Source organism: Haematobia irritans, chromosome 5 (assembly GCF_050003625.1).
Source record: "Haematobia irritans isolate KBUSLIRL chromosome 5, ASM5000362v1, whole genome shotgun sequence".
Classification (NCBI taxonomy): domain Eukaryota; kingdom Metazoa; phylum Arthropoda; class Insecta; order Diptera; family Muscidae; genus Haematobia; species Haematobia irritans.
The window spans coordinates 152,590,689-152,614,593 of record NC_134401.1 but is presented as its reverse complement, the minus strand read 5'-3'; the positions used below and the strand labels follow the sequence as shown (position 1 = coordinate 152,614,593).

The 23,905-nt window shown below is 32.0% G+C and overlaps 6 protein-coding genes and 2 long non-coding RNA genes across 9 annotated transcripts; 5 read left to right on the top strand and 3 right to left on the bottom strand.

The window, feature by feature from the left end:
- The first annotated feature begins 1,334 nt into the window (after nt 1–1,334).
- Nucleotides 1,335–3,978, top strand: LOC142237939 (uncharacterized). The gene is made up of 3 exons (XM_075309418.1): nt 1,335–1,581; nt 1,717–1,987; nt 2,630–3,978. The coding sequence occupies exons 2-3, from the start codon at nt 1,761–1,763 to the stop codon at nt 3,828–3,830; spliced, it is 1,428 nt and encodes a 475-aa protein (XP_075165533.1). The 5' UTR covers nt 1,335–1,581; nt 1,717–1,760; the 3' UTR covers nt 3,831–3,978.
- spt4 (Transcription elongation factor subunit spt4) lies at nt 3,862–7,652 on the bottom strand. Of its 2 annotated transcripts, none has more exons than XM_075309416.1 (4): nt 7,472–7,652; nt 7,183–7,345; nt 6,815–6,957; nt 3,862–4,090 (listed from the first exon to the last, which is right to left on the bottom strand). In XM_075309416.1, exons 1-3 carry the CDS (start codon nt 7,538–7,540, stop codon nt 6,839–6,841), a joined length of 351 nt encoding a protein of 116 aa, XP_075165531.1. In that variant the 5' UTR covers nt 7,541–7,652; the 3' UTR covers nt 3,862–4,090; nt 6,815–6,838. The 2 variants fall into 2 exon arrangements, with proteins under 2 accessions (XP_075165531.1, XP_075165532.1); XM_075309417.1 differs by having other exon boundaries at nt 3,862–4,075.
- Nucleotides 7,653–7,912: 260 nt separating this feature from the next.
- LOC142241095 (uncharacterized) lies at nt 7,913–9,990 on the top strand. The gene is made up of 5 exons (XR_012723484.1): nt 7,913–8,224; nt 8,289–8,394; nt 8,460–8,986; nt 9,052–9,415; nt 9,480–9,990. It is a non-coding gene; the product is annotated as an uncharacterized LOC142241095 (long non-coding RNA).
- Nucleotides 9,991–11,387: 1,397 nt separating this feature from the next.
- LOC142241244 (uncharacterized) lies at nt 11,388–11,797 on the bottom strand. The gene is made up of 2 exons (XR_012723543.1): nt 11,675–11,797; nt 11,388–11,555 (listed from the first exon to the last, which is right to left on the bottom strand). It is a non-coding gene; the product is annotated as an uncharacterized LOC142241244 (long non-coding RNA).
- A 24-nt stretch (nt 11,798–11,821) lies between these two features.
- Nucleotides 11,822–13,352, top strand: LOC142241243 (uncharacterized). The gene is made up of 3 exons (XM_075312982.1): nt 11,822–12,521; nt 12,596–12,779; nt 12,844–13,352. The coding sequence occupies exons 1-3, from the start codon at nt 11,931–11,933 to the stop codon at nt 13,230–13,232; spliced, it is 1,164 nt and encodes a 387-aa protein (XP_075169097.1). The 5' UTR covers nt 11,822–11,930; the 3' UTR covers nt 13,233–13,352.
- A 600-nt stretch (nt 13,353–13,952) lies between these two features.
- Nucleotides 13,953–15,548, top strand: LOC142241242 (uncharacterized). Its single transcript, XM_075312981.1, has 3 exons — nt 13,953–14,166; nt 14,226–14,611; nt 14,671–15,548. Exons 1-3 carry the CDS (start codon nt 14,017–14,019, stop codon nt 15,518–15,520), a joined length of 1,386 nt encoding a protein of 461 aa, XP_075169096.1. The 5' UTR covers nt 13,953–14,016; the 3' UTR covers nt 15,521–15,548.
- Nucleotides 15,549–16,347: 799 nt separating this feature from the next.
- On the top strand, nt 16,348–18,230 carry LOC142241240 (uncharacterized). The gene is made up of 3 exons (XM_075312979.1): nt 16,348–16,717; nt 16,778–17,313; nt 17,366–18,230. Exons 1-3 carry the CDS (start codon nt 16,568–16,570, stop codon nt 18,201–18,203), a joined length of 1,524 nt encoding a protein of 507 aa, XP_075169094.1. The 5' UTR covers nt 16,348–16,567; the 3' UTR covers nt 18,204–18,230.
- Nucleotides 18,231–18,739: 509 nt separating this feature from the next.
- On the bottom strand, nt 18,740–20,485 carry LOC142241241 (protein SAAL1). Its single transcript, XM_075312980.1, has 3 exons — nt 20,256–20,485; nt 19,301–20,203; nt 18,740–19,238 (listed from the first exon to the last, which is right to left on the bottom strand). The coding sequence occupies exons 1-3, from the start codon at nt 20,424–20,426 to the stop codon at nt 18,894–18,896; spliced, it is 1,419 nt and encodes a 472-aa protein (XP_075169095.1). The 5' UTR covers nt 20,427–20,485; the 3' UTR covers nt 18,740–18,893.
- Nucleotides 20,486–23,905: the final 3,420 nt, after the last annotated feature.

The window sequence follows — 23,905 nt, the reverse complement described above, 5'->3', positions numbered from 1 at the left end:
ATATGATATTTATTGATCCTTGTTTCGGTTTGACCTCCATATAGACCGATCTATCGATTTGATTTCTTCTTCTAGAAACGTAGTTTTTACCAGATTTGCCTTAAATTAGAAATCTAGAGTGTATCGGTCCATATTTTGGTATAGTCCTCACGTAGATCGATCTCCCGATTTAACTTCTTCAGCTTCTAGAAACCGTACTTTTTTCCCGATTTACCTGAAATTGGGAATCTACAGGTGTTTTAGAATCACATCTGAGCGGTCTAGTGTGTATCGGTCCATGTGTGGTATAGTACCCATATGGACCGATCTCCGGATTTTACTTCTTGAGCTTCTGGAAATCGATTTCCCTGAAATTCAGATCTTAAGGTATTCTAAGTTCACAAAGACCTGTATCGAATTTGGTTTATATCACTTCTTATTTTGGGAAACCCTTTTAGACCACTCTCCCGTTTTGAATTATTGGGTCTGTAGACACCGCAATTTTTATTTGATTGTCCCAAAATTATAAATCTAATAATGTGTTAACTAGAACCATAAAAGGATATGTCGATTTTGGTTGGCTGTCGGTAAGGGTTTGATATAATTCTCATATACACCGATCTCATGATTTAAATTCTTGAGGGGATAGAAGACCCACTGATGATCATGATCAAATTGCATGAAACTAGATGTAAGATTTTTCGAATTTACTTCTCGTGCTCATTCGAATAATATGGATAAAAGTATATAGAAATTTGCTGTTGCAGAAATACAACACATTTTCAAGTAACGCCACAACGAAGAGTTTTTAGATGAAACTTTTATATTTAATTCATGGTAGTGGAAATTTAACATTACAGTTTAATTTCAGATTAAAACAATTTGTTAACTAATCTATAAGGGTGACAGAGTAAAAATGGATTCCCATTAAAAATTTGATGCGAAATTTCACATCATAAAGTTGGTACTATGTTCGGTGTTCGAGTTGAAAACCACTTTATTTTCGCGATTACTTTTCCTTGAATAATCAAAATTATAAATGAAAACAAACTTATTCCTTTAAAGTCTTGTCGAAATCTAGAGAAACAAGAAACAGCGCGTCAATTGAGTTAATTTATCTGCTTTATATTGAACTGTTCTAATAAAGTAACAACGAAAATGTCAACATAGTACGTACCTATAGAACAGACCATATTGCGAAAGTCCAATTAAAATAAACTTGTAATTTCATAACGAAAAAATATTAAAAATTCGGTTTTGGCATTTTCGTTTGGCGGAATATGAATATTCGGTTGTCTCACAGTCCGACAAACAGCTGATTTTGTTTTTTTTTTATGAGCACTAAATTTGACAGAACATATTTATTAAACAAAGGAGAAAAAGAACGTAGAATTTTTTCAAAAGAAATTCGAGATTATCTTCATTGGTTCCATTTAATTTCTCGAGAGGGAAACCTTATACAATTCTCCTATTTTTTTGTGACAACCGGAAGGACCAATATTTCCAGTGTTGTATTTAGGACATTTGGCAGTTAGCTACTACCAAAACAGCCCTACACTGTCAACCACAAGAAAGGGAAAGAGCCAATACCAAAATAAACCGGTAAGTGATGATTAAAGCAAAAGAATGTGGTAGATAATTAAAACTGGTATTTTTGGTTATTTTCTGTTCTTTTTTTTTTTTTTTTTTTTTTTGCATACAATTGGCACCCACGAACCATTTCTTGTGGTATTCTAGAAAGAGCTAAACATTTATGTGTAAACCAAAACGTCAAACCAAACATGAGTAAATACACAGCTAAATATCTGGAAGAGAAACTAACCAAAGAACTGGAAGCACAATATGTCCAGGCTATAGATGAATCAGATGGCTGTGGTGGTAAATTTAGCGTTGTCATAGTTTCGGAAAAATTTCGGGGATTAAAAATGCTACAGAAACATCGTATGGTAAATTCAGCCTTAGCCGAGGAACTTAAGGAAATCCATGCCTTCTCTCAGAAATCATATACGCCAGAGGAGTGGGAGAAAGTGCAACAAGAGAATAAGCAATAAAAACAACACATCAATGGGCCGTGGAACAGAGAGCAAGCGAGCAGCTGGCTGTCAACACTAGCGGCGGCGGTTTAATGTCATTGGGTGACCGATGAGAGAAAAAAAGGTAGTTTGATATTGTTTTGCCTGATGCTGAACCAGTTGTTTACGAACAGACGTAACGAGCAGTTGTTAAAAGTAGAAAAAATATATACTCAATAAATTTCAGTAAAATAAACTGTGAAACAATAAAGAGCTTGCATTCGAATCAAACAATAGTAGCACAAAGTTTTCGTTTTGCATGCGTGTGTATGTGTGTGTGTGGTGTTAGGCGAACAAGAAGTGAAAGTGTTTTTGGGGGAATAAACAACGAACGACATCAAACCAAAGGAACGAACAACAGCACTCACACACGACTACCTCAGTCGAGATTCGAGCGCAGATTTGAAATTTCGAGTTTGTACGTTGCTCAAAACTTCTTGAGAAGAGGAGGAGATACATATTTAAAATAGACAATCCATTGTATTTCGAAATAATATTATTCCTTTGACCCCTGGCGGAAAGCAAGACAATTGACCTGCGTTATTCATTACGAGACCTTTGCTTGTTGCTTCATTCAGTGTAGGCCACAATTATATAATGTCGAATTTCCAAGTTAAGTCACCAGGCAAGATCATTTTACATGGCGAACATGCAGTTGTTTATCATAAACCAGCATTAGCTGCAGTGGTTGGTTTGGGTACTACATTGAAATTTCAAACAGCCACAGAAGAAAGAAAAACTGTATCGTTCAAACTGGAAGACTTGAATACCAATTTCGATATTGATATTGCAAAATTCAATGTATTCTTGAAACATTGTCGGGGCAAATTTTCTGAATGTACATTCGATAATGCCGTCCAGCTATTGGAGGAAGTTCGTTTAGAATTGGCCAAGCAGCAAGAAGAATCCCTGGAAGGCGGTTCACCCAAGAAACAACAAATTCAAAAGGCTTTTATATCAATTTATTATTTGCTGGCCGGAGCTATTTTATCCTCACCCGTGAAGAATTTGGAATTAACAAAGTCTTTTACCATAACCATAGATACGGAATTAAATATAGGAGCTGGTTTGGGCAGTTCTGCCTCATATGGAGCCGCTTTGGCTTCGGCCTTTCTTGTTTATGCTCAACATTTTGATTTGAGCAATTACACAGCCGAAGAAAATCAATCGTTGATATCCACTTGGGCTTATGAATCGGAAAGAGTTATGCATGGCACCCCATCGGGCATAGATAATACCGTCTGTACATATGGAGGAATGTTACGTTTTCTAAAAGGTCAAGGTTTCCAGCCAGTGAAAATTGTTCGTCCCTTACACATCCTCTTGGTGGATAGTAAGGTAAAAAGATCCACTGCTGATATTGTGGCCAAGGTAAGACACTTGGGTGAAACATTCCCAGAGGTAATCGATGCAATATGGAATGCTTGCGAATCATTGGTGAATGCGGCTATACCTTTATATGAAAGCTATGGAACATGCCAAGATGATAGTGAAAAATTTGAAAAACTCGAACGCCTTTTCCAAATCAACAACGATCTCATGAAAGCCATAGGCGTTACACATCCCAAATTGGAGCAAATATTTTCAATTTCCTTCAAAAGAGGTTTCTTCAGTAAAATAACCGGAGCCGGAGCTGGTGGATATGCAATTGTTTTGTTACCCGAAAATTATGCAAGCAACGAGGTGTACTGGAAGCTAAAAGAAGAATTGGAGGGTGCTGGTTTTGGTGTATATGCCACCACAGCTGGAGGCGAAGGCCTACGCATGGAACCTTTGTAATCTTTATACTCTTCAATGTGTACAGCAAATATTTTATTTTATATCTATGTATATTATATTGTTTTTTATTATAAACTATACGATTTCCTTTTTTATAAATGTTGTAAAATTTTAATAAAAGTATTGGTATTCCACAGAAACAATAAAAGTATTGGCTTTACTTTATGGTGTAGTGGTTGTCGTCCATAGAAATCAAAGTCAGCGCAAATGTTTCCTAAATCCAAAGTGAAGAAATTATTCAGCCACTGTTTAAAAAAATCCTGCAATTATATTTTTGTTGTTATTTTTTGGCAGCCGGGGGGCAATAACTTAGAACTAACAAATGGATCCAAAGGCATGATTATGAAATGTGATATTTACTTACCTGGTTATGTGAGAGCAAATTCTTTCTAAACTGTCCGAAATGATTTTGTGAATAGAAAAAAAAAACATTGAGCACTTAATAGCAACAAAATAATATTTTGATATTGTTAAGCCCGCCTTGCATCATGGGTTCAATTAACCCTAAACACACATTTTGAGTGATGTCTATAAGCCCTGAATAATTCGACATTTCAACCTTTTAAAATTCCTGTTATAAGTCCGAGGCCTTCCACCACGTGTTTGGGAGACATATTATTGAATTATATCAGTTTTGGCTCAGTGTTATTTGTATTCTATTCTATATGTTATATACAATTAATTTAGGATCGTAAATTCCAAAATTTTGGTTTAGCGATATTTTCTTAAGCGAGAAATGTATGTTGAACTGTTGAGTGAGAAATCGGATTGAAATGTGATTTTTTTCTTTATAAGAAAAATTCTTGGAAAAATTCAGTCTTACGAGATTTTCCACTTGCTATGACGTAATTCTGGACACGTTTCAAAAACTGTACTTTTTTACAACTTGAGGAGACATTTGATCTGCCTCCTTAGATTTTTACAAAAAACAAAAAGAACATGTTAAAAAGTATTTACAATTTGTATCTCTAGATAGAAACTATTTTTTTTATAAAAAAGCTGCTTATAAAATTATGCAAACTTCAACGAACGTAATCCAAATTTACCCTACTTTCGAGATCAAATTCAATCTGAATCCTTATTTATAACTTTTGACCCATTTTGCCTAATACACTGTCAGACCACTAATAGACATTATGAAGTTGATATATCGGTTGATTATTGAATAATTAATATGTCCAGAAAAACGAAGACTCTAGAGAAACTAATGGTGTTATCTTTTCTTAAAAAAGTGCTTTGCCTTCATTTTGTCTGTAGGGAATGCGCATTTTTAAAATGTTACCAGCAACCTAAACAAATGCGATCATTTCGGCGGGCAGAAAAGAATTCAAAGAAGAAAACAGGGCAATCGCAGCACTGTCATTTGTCTACATTGCTGAAAATGCCCGCAATTTGCCTCTATGCTTGGCATTATTTTCACAACAGAACTCGAAGCATTTTCGCACTTTTGCCTCTTTTTTTTAGAAAAAAACCTAAAAAGTCAATTTTCCTGGCAAGATGCAAAAAAATGCACATTTTTCACAAGTAAATGAAAACACCATAAGCTTCATAACATTGAAAATTTTTGGGACTATCAATTTTATGAGAACATAAACATTAATTACCCTTGGGATTAACTGGTACCGGTCATACAGTTTGGTCGCATTTTTTTAAATTTTCATATAATTTATTGATTGACTCTTTTGATATTAAAATTTTATTGGTTCTACACATAAAATGATACCGGTCCCTAAGAGCTTGCCCCAGTCTGGTTTATGGGGACCTGTCTAGGTTACGTTGGTGGCAGCCCGAATCAGGCTCAGTTAGACTATTCAGTCCATTGTGATTCCACAGTGGTGAAGTAAATGAAAACACCATAAGCTTCATAAAATTTAAAATTTTTGGGACTATCAATTTTATGAGAACATAAACATTAATTACCCCTGGGAAAATTGATGCTAATTGCCGCAGACCGACCTATCACATGGCTGGTACCGGTGTTATTATAGCAACACCGCTCCGCTTTCATTGCAGCCGATTATCGTGAGAGCATACGACTGATAACGGTTTTTGTTGTTGTAACGAAACAACATGTTCACTAATGTGGCAGCCGCTGGCCGATGAGTAGGACCCATCGGGTCAATCCGGTGATGAGAACCCGCCGCCATGGGATTAACTGGTACCGGTCATACAGTTTGGTCGCAATTTTTAAATTTTCATATAATTTATAGATTGACTCTTTTGATATTAAAATTTTATTGGTTCTACACATAAAATGATACCGGTCCCTAAGAGCTTGCCCCAGTCTGGTTTATGGGGACCTGTCTAGGTTACGTTGGTGGCAGCCCGAATCAGGCTCAGTTAGACTATTCAGTCCATTGTGATTCCACAGTGGTGAACTTCTCTCTTATCACTGAGTGCTGTCCGATTCCATGTTAAGCTCAATGACAAGGGACCTCATTTTTGTAGCCGAGTCCGAACGGCGTTCCACATTGCAATGAAACCACTTAGAGAAGCTTTGAAACACTCAGAAATGTCACCGACATTGCTGAAAAAAATTTTGGTGCTCGGTCGAAGCAAGAATTGTGAGGTTCAACTAAATTGTCCCAGGACGTGTCCTTTAAGTCCAAGTCCAATACGTATCCTATAGCGTACATTTATCCCGTCATAGATAAACTTTATAGTGACAGGTCCATACTATTTTGACCAGAACTGGGACTTGTTCATACATTCCATAAACTAGCCTTGAACTTTGAACAATTTCAATTCTCAAAAAGCATAATCCAAATTTTTAATATTACTACTATTATTAAAGGCAAATTTAATTCATATCTTCAAAAATGCCCTAAATTCTACCCGCATAATTTATGTATGTAATTTTTTTTAACAAATTTATCCAATTGCCTTATAATGGACTATTTACCCTTTCATAGGTTGATTATGTGTTGTCTATGGTATGTTTTGCCTTTAAATTTCCATTTGTATAAAATGAATTCTATACTTACTGTTATTCAATTCATTGGCACTAATTAGCGTTGGCTGGTATCGCGGGGTCTGTATGGTATGCCACGGCTTTTCATTTCTCTTAAGGTTGCTTGAGGCAGGGTGCCAGACACCGATATCGCATAGATTCCCCTAGTAAAGCGACCTTCATGAAGGAATTGTAGAAAAATATAAATTTTGTAAAAAGGATAAATCTGTAACAAGAAGATTTTACTCCAAATATCGATAAAAAGAAGCATTTTAGGCAAAAGATATTTGTACGAAGATTGCTTTGCAGGAATTCATGATATTTTTGTAAATCAAAAAAAGAGGTATACCACCCATGTGCATATATGTACTATGTCCACATATGAATATACGAGCAACTTACCTATTCTTTGCCACTTAGCCACCCAAGAATCCTCTGGGCTCATTAACGCTATAAGACCATCAAAGTTGTTACTGGTATGATCATAAACATTGTCCCTGTTGTTCTTCATTCGCAAAAATTCATCGCAATTTTCACATCCATCATATTCAAATTGATCAAAAGTCTGAAAATTAATTGGAAAAACTTGAATTTTACAATGAAATTACAATTTTATGGTCCAAAAAGAACCGCACAAAAAATATTGGTGAACGTGCATTTTATTGCTTTCCTATTGCCAGTGCAAACTTACCTTAATCAAGGAACATACTAAACAAGCCCGCAATCCACGTAAATCTTTGGGAATAGTATCAAACGACATTCTGGTATTTAATTCAATTGATTTGTGCAGCGAATTGTCGAGAAGAATCAGAAAATTGGCACTCGGAATAACAGTAAACAATAGTTGGCATTGAGCGTCAAACAACTCTGTCTTAAAGTTTTGACAAACCACTCGTTAAGCGTTGCCGGATGCCATTGAAGGCACAAACAAATCCATTGATATAAACCCCCCAAAAGCTGCAAAAGAAAGTTTTGGCACAAAGAGTTCTCGGTAGATGTGGTTTGTATGGTGAAGGTGCATCTTAATAATAATAGCTCTTGTAGCAGATATCAAGATTTCACCTTATAAGTATTTAAATTGAGTTGCATCCCAATAAACACAACCCAATAAACACAGGATGAGCGTTTTTCAAATGCAACAATTTTTCAGTTTGAGGGTAAATATAATTTTCAACATAAATTCAACTTGACTTGAAATAGCTCATCTGCAATACATCTTCAAATTGTTTGCGAATTACTTCCAATTTGCCAAAATGTTGACGAAATCTTTGAAAAGGTGTTGAAGATGATATGAGAAAACTTTGACAAAACACTACCCTAAAATGCAACGAAAAAACCATGTGGTTTTCAATACTTATTTGTGCAACGAAGTTCGTGGTCAATTGCAAGAAATAAAAAAAAATGGAAAATTTTAGACAAATAACCAAATAGTATATAAAAATAGGTAAGTGAAAATAAAAAATGAAATAAAACTTTAAGGAAGTCACTAAATGTATATCTCTTTGCAGAAAACTAAAATTATGGATTATACGTTCTTGAAAACATTAAAAAGCTGACCAATGAAAAAAAGGTGGACAATTAACTGGAACTGCTTCAAATAGTTTATAATAATTGGTACGTCAATACGAAAAATTAAATCAACACTTTAAAGAAGTCACTAAATTTAAATCTCTTTGCAGAAAACTATAATCTTTGGATGCTACATTCTTGCAAACAATAAGAAGCTGACCAATGAAAATTGAGTAGCTTATCGACAAGAAAAAGTTTCCAGAAACATTACAAGTGCAACCAATTAAAATTGTTAAAAACAACAAATTGTTGAAATCAACAACTTCTTGATGAAAATGTGCATCACATCGTCAGTTTAATTCATATGCTATTATCAGTTTAAAATGGATAGTTTGTGAATTCCTTCTGCTGAAAATCAATTCTCACACGCGGTCCAGAACGTTCCTAATTTCAAATTGCTCGCATGTTAATAAAAGGAAGGAACCAAAAGGAAGGAAATCGAATTATAAATGCAAAAGTGTTTACTAATAATGTTTAAGATATTTAAAGTTTTGTTGTTTGTTTTTTTTTTTTGTTCTTATTTGTTGACGAAAAAACCACATGGTTTTCAATACTACTTTGGACAACAAAGTTCGTGGAAGAAATAAAAAAATGTGGAAATTTTTTAATAATCAATTGAAATTGCTTATAATAATTGGTAAGTAAAATTAAAACACGAAATGAAAACTTTAAGGAAGTCACTAAAATCAAATCTCTTTGCAGACAACTAAAATATTTGGATGCTGATTCTTGGACACATTAAGAGACTGGCCGATGAAAAATGATAGTGGCATATCGAGAAGAGAAAGTTTCCATAAATCAAAGTGCAACCAAAAACACGTGGTATTTATTCTTTTCCATATCAACAACTACTGGATGATAATTCGCATCACATCGATAGTTTAATTTACATCGCATCATCGGTTTAATTTGTTATTTTGTGAATTGAAATTGCTGGAAATTTATTCCAATTATCTAGTCATCAAGTTCCTGAAAATTGCCAGTATTTTAATAACAACAATTTTGTAAAACCAACGTTCTTGAGGAAAACACGAAGTACGTGGTCAGTTGGAAGAAATACAAATTGGTAAGTCAAAATAAAAAGTGAAATGAAAACATAATGGAAATCACAAAACTCGATTGTTTTGCAGAAAACTAAAATAATTGGATGGTATATTCTTGGAAGATGTTGGCCGATGAAAAACCGATGAAGGGAACAACAAAGAAAAGTTTTCAGAAAACTTACAAGGTGCAACCAATTAAAACAAAGTGCAACAATTCCTATATCAAGAACTTCTGGATGAAAATGTGCATTACATCAATTTACATCCCGTCATCAGTTTGATATTTTGTGATTTCCTCTTGCTGGAATCTATTCTAACACACAAGCCAGCAAGTTCCTCGATAGTAATTATTTCAAATTGCCAGGATATTAATTAATAGTTATTTGACACCAACATTATGGAGGAAATGGAATTATACATGTAAAAATGTTTAAGATATTTAAAGTTGTATTCATAGTTTTATTTATTAATACGTTTAATAAGATAATTACATTTTGATTGGTATTATATTATTATTTTTATATATTATTAATGTTATTTTTAAGATTATTATATTTGTTAACGAAAAAAATAATAAAATTTACAAAATCTCTAGAAATTTAGTATTGACTTTCAGTTAGAACTAGGATTGACTTTCATACAAATTGTGGTTTGAAAGTATTCGCAACAATGCTATTTTTTTATTTTTATCACATTGAAAACTGTTTGAGAAATTATTGAGTAGCGATGCATTTCAATTTGAGGATTACAATTGAGAAGTTATTGCTATTGTGTTGAATTTTACTGTTGAGGGTAATGTCTGTTTTTTGTTGAGAACGCGATTTTCTCAACAATTTCTCAACTTGAATATTACCCTAATCCTTTGAAAAAATGTTTGAAAAATTATTGAATTTTAGTATTTTTCAAACGTTTGTGTTTATTGGGAAACGTTTGAAAAATGCTAAATTTCAACAATTTTTCAAACATTTTTTCAAAGGATTAGGGTAATATTCAAGTTGAGAAATTGTTGAGAAAATCGCGTTCTCAACAAAAAACAGACATTACCCTCAACAGTGAAATTCAACACATTAGCAATAATATCTCAAGTGTTATCCTCAAATTGAAATGCATCGCTACTCAATAATTTGTCAAACAATTTTCGATGCGAGTCAAATACTTTTCAACCTAAATTTGTATGAATGATATCCCCACTTCAAATTGAAAGTCAAAGCCAAAATTCTATGAATTTTGTATAATTTATTCATTTTCATCAAAATAAAATATATAATAATACACTACACTACATAATACACTACAATACCAATTGATAAATAATCTTATTAAACATATCAACAAACAAGAACACAAAAAAACATACAACAAAACTTTAAATATCTTAAATATTATTAGTAAAGACTTTTGCATTGATAATTCGATTTCCTTCCTGTTGGTGTCAGTAAACAGCATTAAAATTTATTAACATGCGGGCAATTCGAAATTAGTAACGTACTGGACCGCGTGTTAGAATTGATTTCCAGCAGAAGGAATTCACAAAATATCCATTTTAAACTGCTAATAGCATATGAATTAAACTGACGATGTGATGCACATTTTCATCCAGAAGTTGTTGATTTCAACAATTTGTTGTTTTTAACAATTTTAATTGGTTGCACTTGTTTGTAATGTTTCTGGAAACTTTTTCTTGTCGATAAGCCACTCATATTTCATTGGTCAGCTTCTTAATGTTTGCAAGAATGTAGCATCCAAAGATTTTAGTTTTCTGCAAAGAGATTTAAATTTAGTGACTTCTCTAAAGTGTTGATTTAATTTTTCATATTGACGTTCCAATTATTATAAATTATTGAAATAAGTTCAAGTTAATTGTCCACCATTTTTTTTATCGGCCAGCTTTTTAATGTTTTCAAGAACGTAGAGTCCATAATTTTAGTTTTCTGCAAAGAGATATACATTTAGTGACTTCCTTAAAGTTTTATTTCATTTTTTATTTTCACTTACCTATTTTTATAAACTATTTGGTTATTTGTCTAAAATTTTCCATTTTTTTAATTTCTTGCAATTGACCACGAACTTCGTTGCACAAATAAGTATTGAAAACCACATGGTTTTTTTCGTTGCATTTTAGGGTAGTGTTTTGTCAAAGTTTTCTCATATTATCTTCAACACCTTTTCAAAGATTTCGTCAACATTTTGGCAAAATGGAAGTAATTCGCAAACAATTTGAAGATGTATTGAAGATGAGCTATTTCAAGTCAAGTTGAATTTATGTTGAAAATTATATTTACCCTCAAACTGAAAAGTTGTTGCATTTGAAAAACGCTCATCCTGTGTTTATTGGGTTGGGATCATACATATTAATGTTCTTCAAGCATCGAACAAACGTGACACCTCTCTCTACCTATGATAACGTACCTGAACGTCAGTAGTAGGTGTTCAGTTCGAGCCGTTAACCATATGTTTTGTGTCATAAGTTTATTTGATTCCCCAAAAAGTTAGGAAACACCAATTATTCCAAGGAATACTTCTATTAAAAACAAAATTATGCTCACTTTGCGTCCACTGGCGCCATTTTTCCCACGTATATCGTTTTCCGTTTGTCGTTTTTATGCTAGTCAGACGCCGAAGGGACCTAGAAAAATACCTGATACCAAAATGAAACAAGTTCATCAAGAAACGCTGAAATATTTAAATCCTTCCTGCATGGTAAAAATTATATCAGATACTTTTGTAAAAGTACGTTCTGCCGATGTTCATGATTACCCAGGGGGTGATGTTTTCATTGCCCAATTGCATGGAGGCCCAGCGAAAAATTGCCCCGCAACAATGGACATTAAAGTCAGCGATGATGAGAAAAATGTCGAAGTATTTGTAAAGAAAATAGCCGACAATAACACCGATGATTTCCACTGTGAGTTTGCTGTACCCATTAAAGCTAGCCTGGATATTAGCTCTAAAAGTGGTGCCAATGTGTCCCACATATACGGCGATATAGTTAAAGTGAAAGCTCAGAAATTTATTGCTGTATCTGATGTTAAAGCGGAGATTATAGATGTTGAAAGTGTCGAGGGAAATATTTTAAACAATGGCTTATTACTGGGCAAGAACACAAAGTTGCAGACAAAAAATAAAGGTGTAAGTGTAAAATAATAAAATAAAATAATTTAAATAGTTAAATAACGAATTGTGGTATCTTCTAACCCCAATAGCACATCTTTTTGGATAAATTGCAAGGTGATGAAATCCTCTGTAGGACGGATTGCGGTAATATAACAACCAGTTGTTGCTATGTTGAATCATCAACATTTCAAACTAATTCAGGTCATTTGGAATTGAAAAATATACACAAAACTACAAAAGTACACGTCCATCGTGAAGGGAATCTCAAAATGAGTACGTATATTTAAGTAAATATCAATGAGGATTCTATAAAAAAGGCTCCCATTTATATTCACAGCTGGTTTCCATGGAAACCTACAAGTCAATTTCAATGGTCACACTATGGAATTACAGTTATCCGAATTATTTGGTGATAGCTATATAAAAACAAGTGATTCTAAATCCTCCATAGTTAATATATCAGAAGAAATCGAAAACACAACTTCAATTAAAGCAATTTTAGTGGATAACAATGATGATTCGATTATCACACTGGATGAAACGGTAAAACATTTAAACGATGGTCTCTGTGAGAAAAAACAAACATTTAAATGGCCAATGGACACGGAACATCCACATAAATTAGAAATTTCTGCAAAAAATGCAATAACAATTGGCAAATCTTCTTGGTCGGATATGTTACGCTTGCGTATGACTAAAAGTCTGAATAACAACAATAATTCGTAGAATATAGGGGTATTGTATTTTAATACAGACTACTTAAAAAAAAGCTTTACATAAGTATTTAAAAAGTTTAAGAATTTTTTTTATTGTTGGCATCGTTTTAATAAAAAGGATTAACACGCACCAGCTCATACTCTTAGTGATGCTGTAACAGATGGAAACAATTTAAAACATACTCAAGGTAAGCTGCTTCAAGTCAAGTTGAATTTATGTTGAAAAGTAAACAAAAAAATAATACGGGAAACCAATTTTGGAGTCTAAAACTTATTAATACCAAAAGGATTTGCTCCAGGCACGAAGTGACCTAGACGGATTTGCATGATTTCTTAGAAATTATCGTTTCCAATGGAAGGAATTATCAAAGCTGGAAGTTCCCTTATTTTACAAAAAACCGTCATTGTACGGGATCGAAGGAAACCACTGACGAAGAAAACCTCTTTCGCTACATGGTTATTCAATTTTCGCAACATAATACTTTGGAATATCATTACTTTTATTTGATATTCTATAGGAAATTAAACAGTTACTTTTTTCAAATTTCGAAAAAGTCTACTGTTCCAATATTTTACCGCTAGCAAGTCTTCCATATCATTGGTTTGCCAAGCAAACAAATATGACAGTACATAAAGTAGCATACAGGTTACCCAAGTGTATTAGAGCGAGACTACAATATTTATGTTAAGTATTCATATGTCAAAAAAGAAGAAGAAGACACATTAAAGTGTTTATTTCGGTTTGTTTACAATCGAAACAGTGAAGGAAGCTCCTCTAATGGACAAACTGGAAAATGTATTCCGAAACTACAAACTGTCGTTGCTGTTTAAACCCATCAACAAATTTTGTTAACTTGCATTCAATGGCGAGTATAACTGGAGTAGAAGACAGGACCTATAATGAGATAATACAAGAGTTAACGAAATCCAACATTGGTGGAGAGGTAAGAAATGTAAATCTATTTTCTGTGCTCAAATATTTTCTAAAAATACAATGCTTTAGGATACTGGAAACGAATTTAAGATTCCCCAGAAAATATGCATGAAGTGCGTGAAACAGCTAAAGCAAGTGTACATTTTTATACTGCAAATCAGAAATGTTTACAACCACTACTTAAAATTGTCCAAAACCGAAAATATAGAGGATACGAAATGTCTTAAGGATATTGGAAATCTTGATGAAACCCTTATTGAAATTCCCAACAACAGGCCAAATGAATATGAGGATACAATTCCTCTATTTGAGGGTGTAAAAATAGAACCACTTAAAGGCTTAGAACTGTCCAATGACAAGGATATGGAAGAAGAACACAAATTAGAATTTGATATTGATAATGAAAATGAAGCTGTATTTTCCAACGATATTGTGCGTGATTCCTTGGATGAAAGGTATGTAGTTTAATCTCCATTAGTTTAATACTCCACAAACATTTTCTTCACTATTTCAGAGATATTAATTCAGAGGACGAACCGTCTACAAATGATTATAACATAATGTCATTTGAATCCCTTGCCAGACGTTGTGAAGAATGTCATAAAGTTTACAAGGATGAGAGATCATTGAATATACATAAACGTTTTACCCATATGCCAGAGGAAGAGAAAATACCCTGCCCTTGTGCGGGATGTGACTACAAAACAAGTCGTTCTTCAGCCCTCAAAGTTCATTTGGGGTTAATCCATGGAACAGATAAAGTTGAGGAATACTTTCGAACAATAACCGCAACAGACAAAAAGTTTCCATGTACCTTATGTGGACGGGGATATCAAAGAAGAGAAGATTTACGTAAACATTTTCGAAAAAAACATAAAAATCCAAATCCACCATCCAAATCCAAAATTAAAGAAAAACCATCCAAGTCCAAAGATGAACATTGTTTCTTATGTCCATCTTGTGGTCAATCGTACACCACAAAGAAAGCTCTGGATGGTCATCTACTTTCCCATGATAATAACAGACCATATGCGTGTGATATATGTGACAAAGCTTTTAAACGTATGAAAGATCTTAATGCCCATAGGGTTATACACAGCGATGCAAAACCTTTTCAGTGTTCCAATTGTGAAAAGTCGTTCAAACGGGCAGATAAATTAAAAATTCACATGAGAGTGCATTCAGAAATTCGACCATATCAATGTGAACATTGTGAAAAGACTTTTAAATACCCTAGCGTACTGAGGACACATATGCATATTCATACTGGACAAACACCTTTCGCATGTAAAACGTGTGGTGAAGCATTTTCCCTAAGAACCTCACTCAATAATCATTGTTTAAAAAATGAGCATGAAAAATAATCGCTGTTTTGTTGTGGATCTATAACAAGATGTCTATGAATTTGCCAAGGGTTTGGAAAATTCTCAACTACTTTCGGTACAAAACTTCTGTTTCATTAGTAATGATTATAGCTCATTAGGCTCAAAATCTATTACAAATGGATTTGAAATCTCTGTTTTTTTTATAAGGCAAATTAGAGTTGAAATCTAGTTAAAGTGGATTTTGAAAGTGTAATGAGAATGAGGTATTAGTTTCAGTTCCAATTTTTATGAATTTTATGTATCCTCTCCCAGAAAAGGATCTCAAAAATGTATTGACTGGTAAGTCAAAACCTACTAATGGTTCTAACCGAAATTTAGCCATAAATATTTCAAAAAAGATTTACAAGGGATTGAAATTGATTTTAAGATATTCAAAATCTAATATTAAAATTTCCATCTTATTCATGACATTTCAGATGGACAAATCCAATTTTAATGGGGGATCAGTCCGTCAGCGTATATGTTATAATGGACCTTCTGTAATGGCACACGTAGTTTAAATTTTAAAAGACAACTTTTCCAAATTTTTAACCTGATTTTATTTTTTTTCTGTTATTCAACAATATAATACAAAGGAATAATTGTCTGCATTGTGTATTACATAGTAATAATATATCTTAACGTTCGCTAAGCTTTAGAATAAAAAGGGTATATAAGTCGTACATATTTTCAAAATTGTGCATTCAATTTTTACCTTGGTTTGGTATTAGTGTAGTTGAATGACAATAACCAGGCATTCTTTCGACTCGCAATCGGAATAAGTCAGTTTTCCCAAATTCTCAAAAAGTCGAGGACGCGAGCAAGCCTTGTTCTCTGTCAAGAAATCAAACAAATTCGGCACTATAGCAAGTAGCATATGCATAACCCAAGTGTATTAGAGCAAGACAGCAATAGTTCTATAAATTCATGTTTCTCTTCGTTAAGGGTACTCTCATATGTCAAAGAAAGGAAAGAAGAAGAGTTCATAAAGTGTTTACTTCGGTTTGTTTACAATCAAACAGTGAAAGACATGGGAGACACTAAAAAATGAGTTTAGAAAATACAAATTGTCTTTGCTGTTTGGACCCATCACCACATCTCGTTAAATTGCACTCACTGGTGGGAGGAATACTAGGCGTAGAAGACAAAACCTATATTGATATAATAATAGAAATAACAAATTCCAACATAGGAGAGGTAATGTAAACACCGCAAAACTTCAGTGCCCAAACATTTCCTAAAAATTAAATCCTTCAGGGTATTGAGATTCCCCAGAAAATATGCATGAAGTGCGTGAAACAACTAAAGCAGGCGTACATTTTTATATTGCAAGTTAGAAATGTTTACGTCCACTATCTGAAATTGTCCCAAACCGTTAAAATAGAGGACGTTGATGATCTCCCGGATATTGGAAAACTTGATGAAACTCTTATTGAAATTCCCAACAACAAGCCAAACCAAGATGACTATACAATTCCAATTATTCCATTGGAAGAAGTAGAAATAGAAAAACCAAAAGGTTCGGAATTATCAAATGACAAGAATAGGATTGAAGAACTCAAATTAGAATTTGATCTGGATAATGAAAATGATGCTGGATTTCCCAGCGATATAGTGGATGAGAGTTTAGGTGATGACCCTCAATGCAGCCGGTCCTACATGCCGGGGTCAAGACAAGGGGTCTCTCCTTGTCCGCGGATTGCGAACTTACCATTAAAGTGTTTATTTTCCGCAGATTCGGATAAAGATAAACCCAAGGAATTGCAACAGCAAAAACATTACCAAGATGAAAGGTAATTTGATTAAAATAGTTTCGTAATACTACCTAAATATTCCCCATTTTAGGGCTACTACCTCGGAGGATGAACCGTCTACAGATGATTATGATATAATGTCATTTGAACCCATTGCCAGACGTTGTGAAGAATGCCAAAAAGTTTTCAAAGATGAGAAATCTTTGAATATACATAAACGCTTTACCCATATGCCAGATGAAAAGAAAACACCCTGCCCTTGTACGGGATGTGACTTCAAAACAAGTCGTCCTTCAGCTCTTAAGGTACATTTGAGGCTAATACATGGAAAAGATAAATTTGAGGAGTACTTTCGAAAAACAAAAGACAAAAAATTTCCATGTAAATTATGCGAACGGGGCTATCAAAGAAGAGAAGATTTACGCAATCATTTTTGGAATAAACACCAAAATCCAAATCCATCACAAAACTTGAAAGCAAAACCACCAAAGCCCAGAGATGAACAATGTTTCTTATGTCCATCTTGTGGTCAATCGTACAGTACAAAAAAAGCCCTGGATGGTCATTTACTTACTCATGATAATAACAGACCCTATACGTGTGATATATGTGACAAAACTTTTAAAAATGTGAAAAATCTTAACATACATAGAGTAATACACAGCGATGCAAAACCTTTTCAGTGTTCCAATTGTGAAAAATCTTTTAAACGGGCAGATAAATTGAAAATTCACATGAAAGTGCATTCAGAAATTCGTCCATATCAATGTGCACATTGTGAAAAGTCCTTTAAATATCGTAATGTGCTAAAGACACATATGCATATTCATACTGGGCATACACCGTTCGCTTGTAAAACGTGTGGTGAAGAATTTTCCCTAAGAACCTCACTCAATAATCATTGTTTAAAAAATGATCATGAAAAATAAATTACACTTTTTAGTTTTAAATTCCCAGCAAGCTGTGTATGAATTTGCAAATTTTTCTGTGTTATCATTTGTAGTCCGTCAAATTCGTGAAAGTATGCTGCCCCGCTAGTGATGGGCAAGTCAAAACCTACATTATACACTAACGACAAAAGAATCTCTGCTAGTAACCTACTAATGATCATAATCGTACTGTAGCCATAAATGACAAACATTTTAAAAACTTGGGAATCAAAAATTTAATCTTTCTCAACAATAAAAAGGTTGTTATCGATTTTAACGATTCTCAAAATCTAATGAAATATCAATGGTTTTCTAATCGTCTTTTTCGATCGATAGCTTATAAAATTTATTCTAGGGATCAAAAAACTTCGACTACCCGATTTTTCTAAATGTCAATCTTTTGGCGTTTTCCAAAATCATTAGGTTTTTTAATGAGAGGAAAGTTTAAAAGTCATAAATTCAACTTTACGAGATTTAACAAAAAAAGTTTTACCATTCAAGTTTTTTTATAATCTCTTAAAAGTAAAAAATGTAGATTTCTTGATGGACGAAGTCTTGTGCTAATGTAATGTCCATGAATGTATAAATAAATTGTATATTTTATTATTGTTTAATAAAATTAAAGTAAAATATTTTTTTAATGTAAAAAAGATTGATAAAAATATTTTCTTAAGATCTAGTACATCTACATTACTTTCCTTCTAAGGCATCTTTGAGTTTATCATAGCACGATTTCAATGATTCACTTTCTATGGGCTCTTGCAAAGTATCCATTAGCTTTGAAATATATTTACGAGGGCACACGGAGATAAATTGTTTCAACATATCCTTATCAGCTTTATGAATTAAAAAATATATTGTGTTCAATAGGACAGTCAACAGTAGATCATAGTCCTCGAATTTCCCATCGTCATCTTCATCGCTCTCGAAATCATTTGTTTTTGGTGGCTTTGTATTCTCATGTATGGCTGAGACATTGAAGTGTAGCTTAAGTAGACATTGGGCTATTTCTAAATCAAAGGGATTTTCTAAAACCTAAAATGAGAACAATTTGTTTTATTTATATGAAAATAGAAATCTCTCTATGGTGATATTACTCTCAAAATATCATTTAAGCTTTCCAAAACCTCTTGCTCATATTGCTGCCATTGCTTGGCATCACCTCCAACAGTTTTTAATATTTCTTTAAGACTTGCTAGCATTTCATCATTACAGGGTTTATAAGCCTCTTTACTTATATCACCATATTGAGTTAATATACTGTGTATATTGCAAAATGTTTGATTCGATTTTATTAAACTTTCCGGAATTGCTTCATAGCTGTCCCCCAGTAGGTTTGAGTCACTATGGATAGTTTGAAGGCCTTCTATGGTGGCACCTATAATTGAGGAATCAACAAATACCTTTTCGAATGAAGGTATTTTCGTCTCTCCCTCCTTGGGTGTTTCAATTAAGGCAAATTTTGCCAATATGGAATTCAATGTTTCCATGGCTTGTAAGACTAATGTCGTATTAACAGCACTGGTTAATATGAAGGCTATATTTTGTGCAAATTGTTCCGATTTCAATATATATTCGTACCATTTGGATACACTACTTTCTTCCATTTTGATAAATATTACAGCAAATAGACGCATCAGCTGTTCCAAAGTTAGAGAATCCAAGCATGATGTCAGTTCTAGCAGCACCAATACTGTTTCATCTTGTTTCTCCAATTCTTGTCTGGCTTCATGAAAGCTAACCATATTTGCTAGTATTCCAACAAGAATTTCAGACAAACGTTTATCCTCGGTCGATTTTATAATGCTTGCAAATAATTCCAGTATATCCTGTTTCAAAAGGAAATCAACAACATCCTTTTCTATTGTCATATCCCAAAGAGAGCACAGATCTCGTTCAATTTCTTCCTCTTGCTGAAGGTCTTTGGATAATTGACCCAATTTTAGAAGGGTATTTAAAACAAAACGTTCACTATAGAGGGTATCACCAATTGCATCTCCCTGTAGGATACATTTTAATTAAAATTTTGCTTATGTATACAAAACTACAAACCTTTAAAAGCTTCAAGTCTTCCTCTTTGCAATCGTTCTCTGTCAATGTGGGATTGAACGTTTTTGTTTCCACGTCTTCATTTGCTTTATCATCTTTATTATCTGCAGGGTTTATAGTTCCATGGTTGGTATTTGTTTCGTGTTCTCCAGAAGATTTTAAAGGAGAATTCATTTTATTGTTTTAACGAATGTCTGGGAACTTGAGAGCTTCTGTTTATTGTTTGGTTTAGAATTGTTCTTCTTCTTCTCCTTCAATATGTATGCGTCTATCGACCGGTATATTAAGGTAATAATTTGACCGAATATGACGAAACCGAATAATTCGGGTACATATTAGAGGTGTGCACGTGAGTAATATTATGCTCACGCTCACGCACACTCACGACGGAGAAATCTTATTCACGCACACTCACGCACGATATTTTTTGGTAGGACTCACGGTCACGCACACTCACGAAAAGAAAATTTATACTCACGCACACTCACGCACGAAAATCTTTTAAAAGTCATAACTCACGAAAAATATCGTGACTAACGAAAAATGTCGTGACTCACGAAAAACTTCGTGACTCACGAATAATTTTATGAGCGATTTACCTATAGAACCTGACTGAAAACATGAGTATGGTTAAAATCGAGTGCGATATAAAACTCTTACCACCTAGGATGTCACTAAAATTATAAAAGAATTCAACTCGTAAGCATTTTATGTTCGTAAGCGGGATTATTTTCGTGAGCGTGTTTTTCCGAAATTCGTTACTCACGCACACTCACGAAGATATTATTTTCGTGACTCACGATCACGCACGACATTTGGTTGGTTAATCACGCTCACGCACACTCACGCCGTTGCCGTCAGCGTGACTCACGACTCACGCGTGAGTCACGAAAATGTTCGTGAGTCACGACAATTTCGTGTCACGTACACACCTCTAGTACATATACATTGATTGCAAAGGGAATTACCATGAGAATTACAAAATAAAACGTTGGCTTCCAATAAAGACGATTGGAAATATGTAAAATTATTTTCAACAAAAATATTTTTATTTCAATTTTCATTAAATATTCAAATTTTAATCGAAAATTTGAAATTTTATCAAAAATTTTAATTTTCATCGAACATTTGAATTTCATCGTGCATTTGAATTTTCATAAAAAAAAATGAATTTTCATCAATAATTTCAATTTTCATCAAAGAATTTTATTTTCATCAAAAATTTAAATTTTCATTAAAAATTTCAATTTTCATCAAAACCTTCAATTTTCACTAAAAATTTCAATTTTTATCAAAAAATTGAATTTTCATCAAAAATTTCAATTTTCATTAAAAATTTCAAATTTCATCGAAATTTTCAATTTTCATCGAAAATTTCAATATTCACAGAAAATTTCAATGTCATAGAAAAACTTCAATTTCATAGAAAAATTTGAATTTTTATCAAACATTTCAATTTTCATCAACAATTTAAATTTTCAAAAAAAAAATCTAAATTTCAAGTTTCATCGAAAATATAAACTTTTGTCAAAAAATTCAATTTGCATCAAAAATTTGAATTTTCATCAAAATTTTGAATTTTTATAAAAAATTTCAATTTTCATCACAAATTTCAATTTTCATCAAAAATTTGAATTTTTATCGGAAATTTGAGATTTCATCGAAAATTTGAATTTTCCAAAAAAAATCTAAATTTCAAGTTTCATCGAAAATATAAACTTTTGTCAAAAAATTCAATTTGCATCAAAAATTTGAATTTTTATAAAAAATTTCAATTTTCATCACAAATTTCAATTTTCATCACAAATTTCAATTTTCATCAAAAATTTGAATTTTCATCGGAAATTTGAGATTTCATCGAAAATTTGAATTTTCAAAAAAAATGTAAATTTCAAGTTTCATCGAAAATATAAACTTTTGTCAAAAAATTCAATTTGCATCAAAAATTTGAATTTTCATCAAAATTTTGAATTTTTATAAAAAATTTCAATTTTCATCACAAATTTCAATTTTCATCAAAAATTTCAATTTTCATCGGAAATTTGAGATTTCATCGAAAATTTGAATTTTCCAAAAAAATCTAAATTTCAAGTTTCATCGAAAATATAAACTTTTGTCAAAAAATTCAATTTGCATCAAAAATTTGAATTTTCATCAAAATTTTGAATTTTTATAAAAAATATAAATTTTCATCACAAATTTCAATTTTCATCAGAAATTTCAACTTTCATCGGAAATTTGAGATTTCATCGAAAATTTGAATTTTCATCAGAAATTTCAATTTTCATCAGAAATTTCAATTTTCAAAAAAAAAAAATCTAAATTTCAAGTTTCATCGAAAATATAAACTTTTGTCAAAAAATTCAATTTGCATCAAAAATTTCAATATTCATCGAAAATTTCCATTTTCGTCAAAAATTTCAATTTTGTGTGTTTATAGAAAATGAGAATTTTAAACTTCATTGAATATTTGAATTTTTATCGAAAATTTGAGTTTCAATTTTCATTAAAAATTTCAAATTTCATCGAAATTTTCAATTTTCACCGAAAATTTCAATATTCACAGAAAATTTCAATTTCATAGAAAAACTTCAATTTCATAGAAAATTTTGAATTTTTATCAAACATTTCAATTTTCATCAAAAATTTCAATTTTAAAAAAAAATCTAAATTTCAAGTTTCATCGAAAATATAAACTTTTGTCAAAAAATTCAATTTGCATCAAAAATTTGAATTTTAATCAAAATTTTGAATTTTTATAAAAAATATAAATTTTCATCACAAATTTCAATTTTCATCAAAAATTTGAATTTTCATCGGAAATTTGAGATTTCATCGAAAATTTGAATTTTCCAAAAAAATCTAAATTTCAAGTTTCATCGAAAATATAAACTTTTGTCAAAAAATTCAATTTGCATCAAAAATTTGAATTTTCATCAAAATTTTGAATTTTTATAAAAAATATAAATTTTCATCACAAATTTCAATTTTCATCAGAAATTTCAACTTTCATCGGAAATTTGAGATTTCATCGAAAATTTTAATTTTCATCAGAAATTTCAATTTTCAAAAAAAAAATCTAAATTTCAAGTTTCATCGAAAATATAAACTTTTGTCAAAAAATTCAATTTGCATCAAAAATTTGAATTTTTATAAAAAATTTCAATTTTCATCACAAATTTCAATTTTCATCACAAATTTCAATTTTCATCAAAAATTTGAATTTTCATCGGAAATTTGAGATTTCATCGAAAATTTGAATTTTCAAAAAAAATCTAAATTTCAAGTTCCATCGAAAATATAAACTTTTGTCAAAAATGCAATTTGCATCAAAAATTTGAATTTTCATCAAAATTTTGAATTTTTATAAAAAATTTCAATTTTCATCACAAATTTCAATTTTCATCAGAAATTTCAATTTTCGTCGGAAATTTGAATTTTCATCAAAAATTTCAATTTTCATCAAAAATTTCAATTTTCATCAAAAATTTCAATTTTTATCGTAAGTTTGAATTTTCATCAAAAATCTCAATTTTCATCAAAAAATTCAATTTACATCGTAAATTTAATTTTCTTTATTATAAATGTTTTTTTTATTATTTTCGACCTCTCCAATTAAAAATTGTTGACAAAAACGAGCTCGACATCTTTTC

Coding starts and splice junctions, on each gene's coding strand:
- LOC142237939 (XM_075309418.1), top strand. CDS start 1,761: ATGAGTAAATACACAGCTAAATATCTGGAAGAGAAACTAACCAAAGAA. Junction 1,988..2,629: donor TTCTCTCAGAAATCATATAC/GCCAGAGGAGTG, acceptor TGCTTCATTCAG/TGTAGGCCACAATTATATAA.
- spt4 (XM_075309416.1), bottom strand. CDS start 7,540: ATGTCGTTTGATACTATTCCCAAAGATTTACGTGGATTGCGGGCTTGT. Junction 7,346..7,471: donor TAGTATGTTCCTTGATTAAG/GTAAGTTTGCAC, acceptor ATTAATTTTCAG/ACTTTTGATCAATTTGAATA. Junction 6,958..7,182: donor GGCTAAGTGGCAAAGAATAG/GTAAGTTGCTCG, acceptor TCCTTCATGAAG/GTCGCTTTACTAGGGGAATC.
- LOC142241243 (XM_075312982.1), top strand. CDS start 11,931: ATGCTCACTTTGCGTCCACTGGCGCCATTTTTCCCACGTATATCGTTT. Junction 12,522..12,595: donor TGCAGACAAAAAATAAAGGT/GTAAGTGTAAAA, acceptor TAACCCCAATAG/CACATCTTTTTGGATAAATT. Junction 12,780..12,843: donor TGAAGGGAATCTCAAAATGA/GTACGTATATTT, acceptor TTATATTCACAG/CTGGTTTCCATGGAAACCTA.
- LOC142241242 (XM_075312981.1), top strand. CDS start 14,017: ATGTATTCCGAAACTACAAACTGTCGTTGCTGTTTAAACCCATCAACA. Junction 14,167..14,225: donor AATCCAACATTGGTGGAGAG/GTAAGAAATGTA, acceptor ACAATGCTTTAG/GATACTGGAAACGAATTTAA. Junction 14,612..14,670: donor CGTGATTCCTTGGATGAAAG/GTATGTAGTTTA, acceptor TCACTATTTCAG/AGATATTAATTCAGAGGACG.
- LOC142241240 (XM_075312979.1), top strand. CDS start 16,568: ATGAGTTTAGAAAATACAAATTGTCTTTGCTGTTTGGACCCATCACCA. Junction 16,718..16,777: donor CAAATTCCAACATAGGAGAG/GTAATGTAAACA, acceptor TAAATCCTTCAG/GGTATTGAGATTCCCCAGAA. Junction 17,314..17,365: donor AAACATTACCAAGATGAAAG/GTAATTTGATTA, acceptor TCCCCATTTTAG/GGCTACTACCTCGGAGGATG.
- LOC142241241 (XM_075312980.1), bottom strand. CDS start 20,426: ATGAATTCTCCTTTAAAATCTTCTGGAGAACACGAAACAAATACCAAC. Junction 20,204..20,255: donor AAGACTTGAAGCTTTTAAAG/GTTTGTAGTTTT, acceptor TGTATCCTACAG/GGAGATGCAATTGGTGATAC. Junction 19,239..19,300: donor GCTTAAATGATATTTTGAGA/GTAATATCACCA, acceptor TTCTCATTTTAG/GTTTTAGAAAATCCCTTTGA.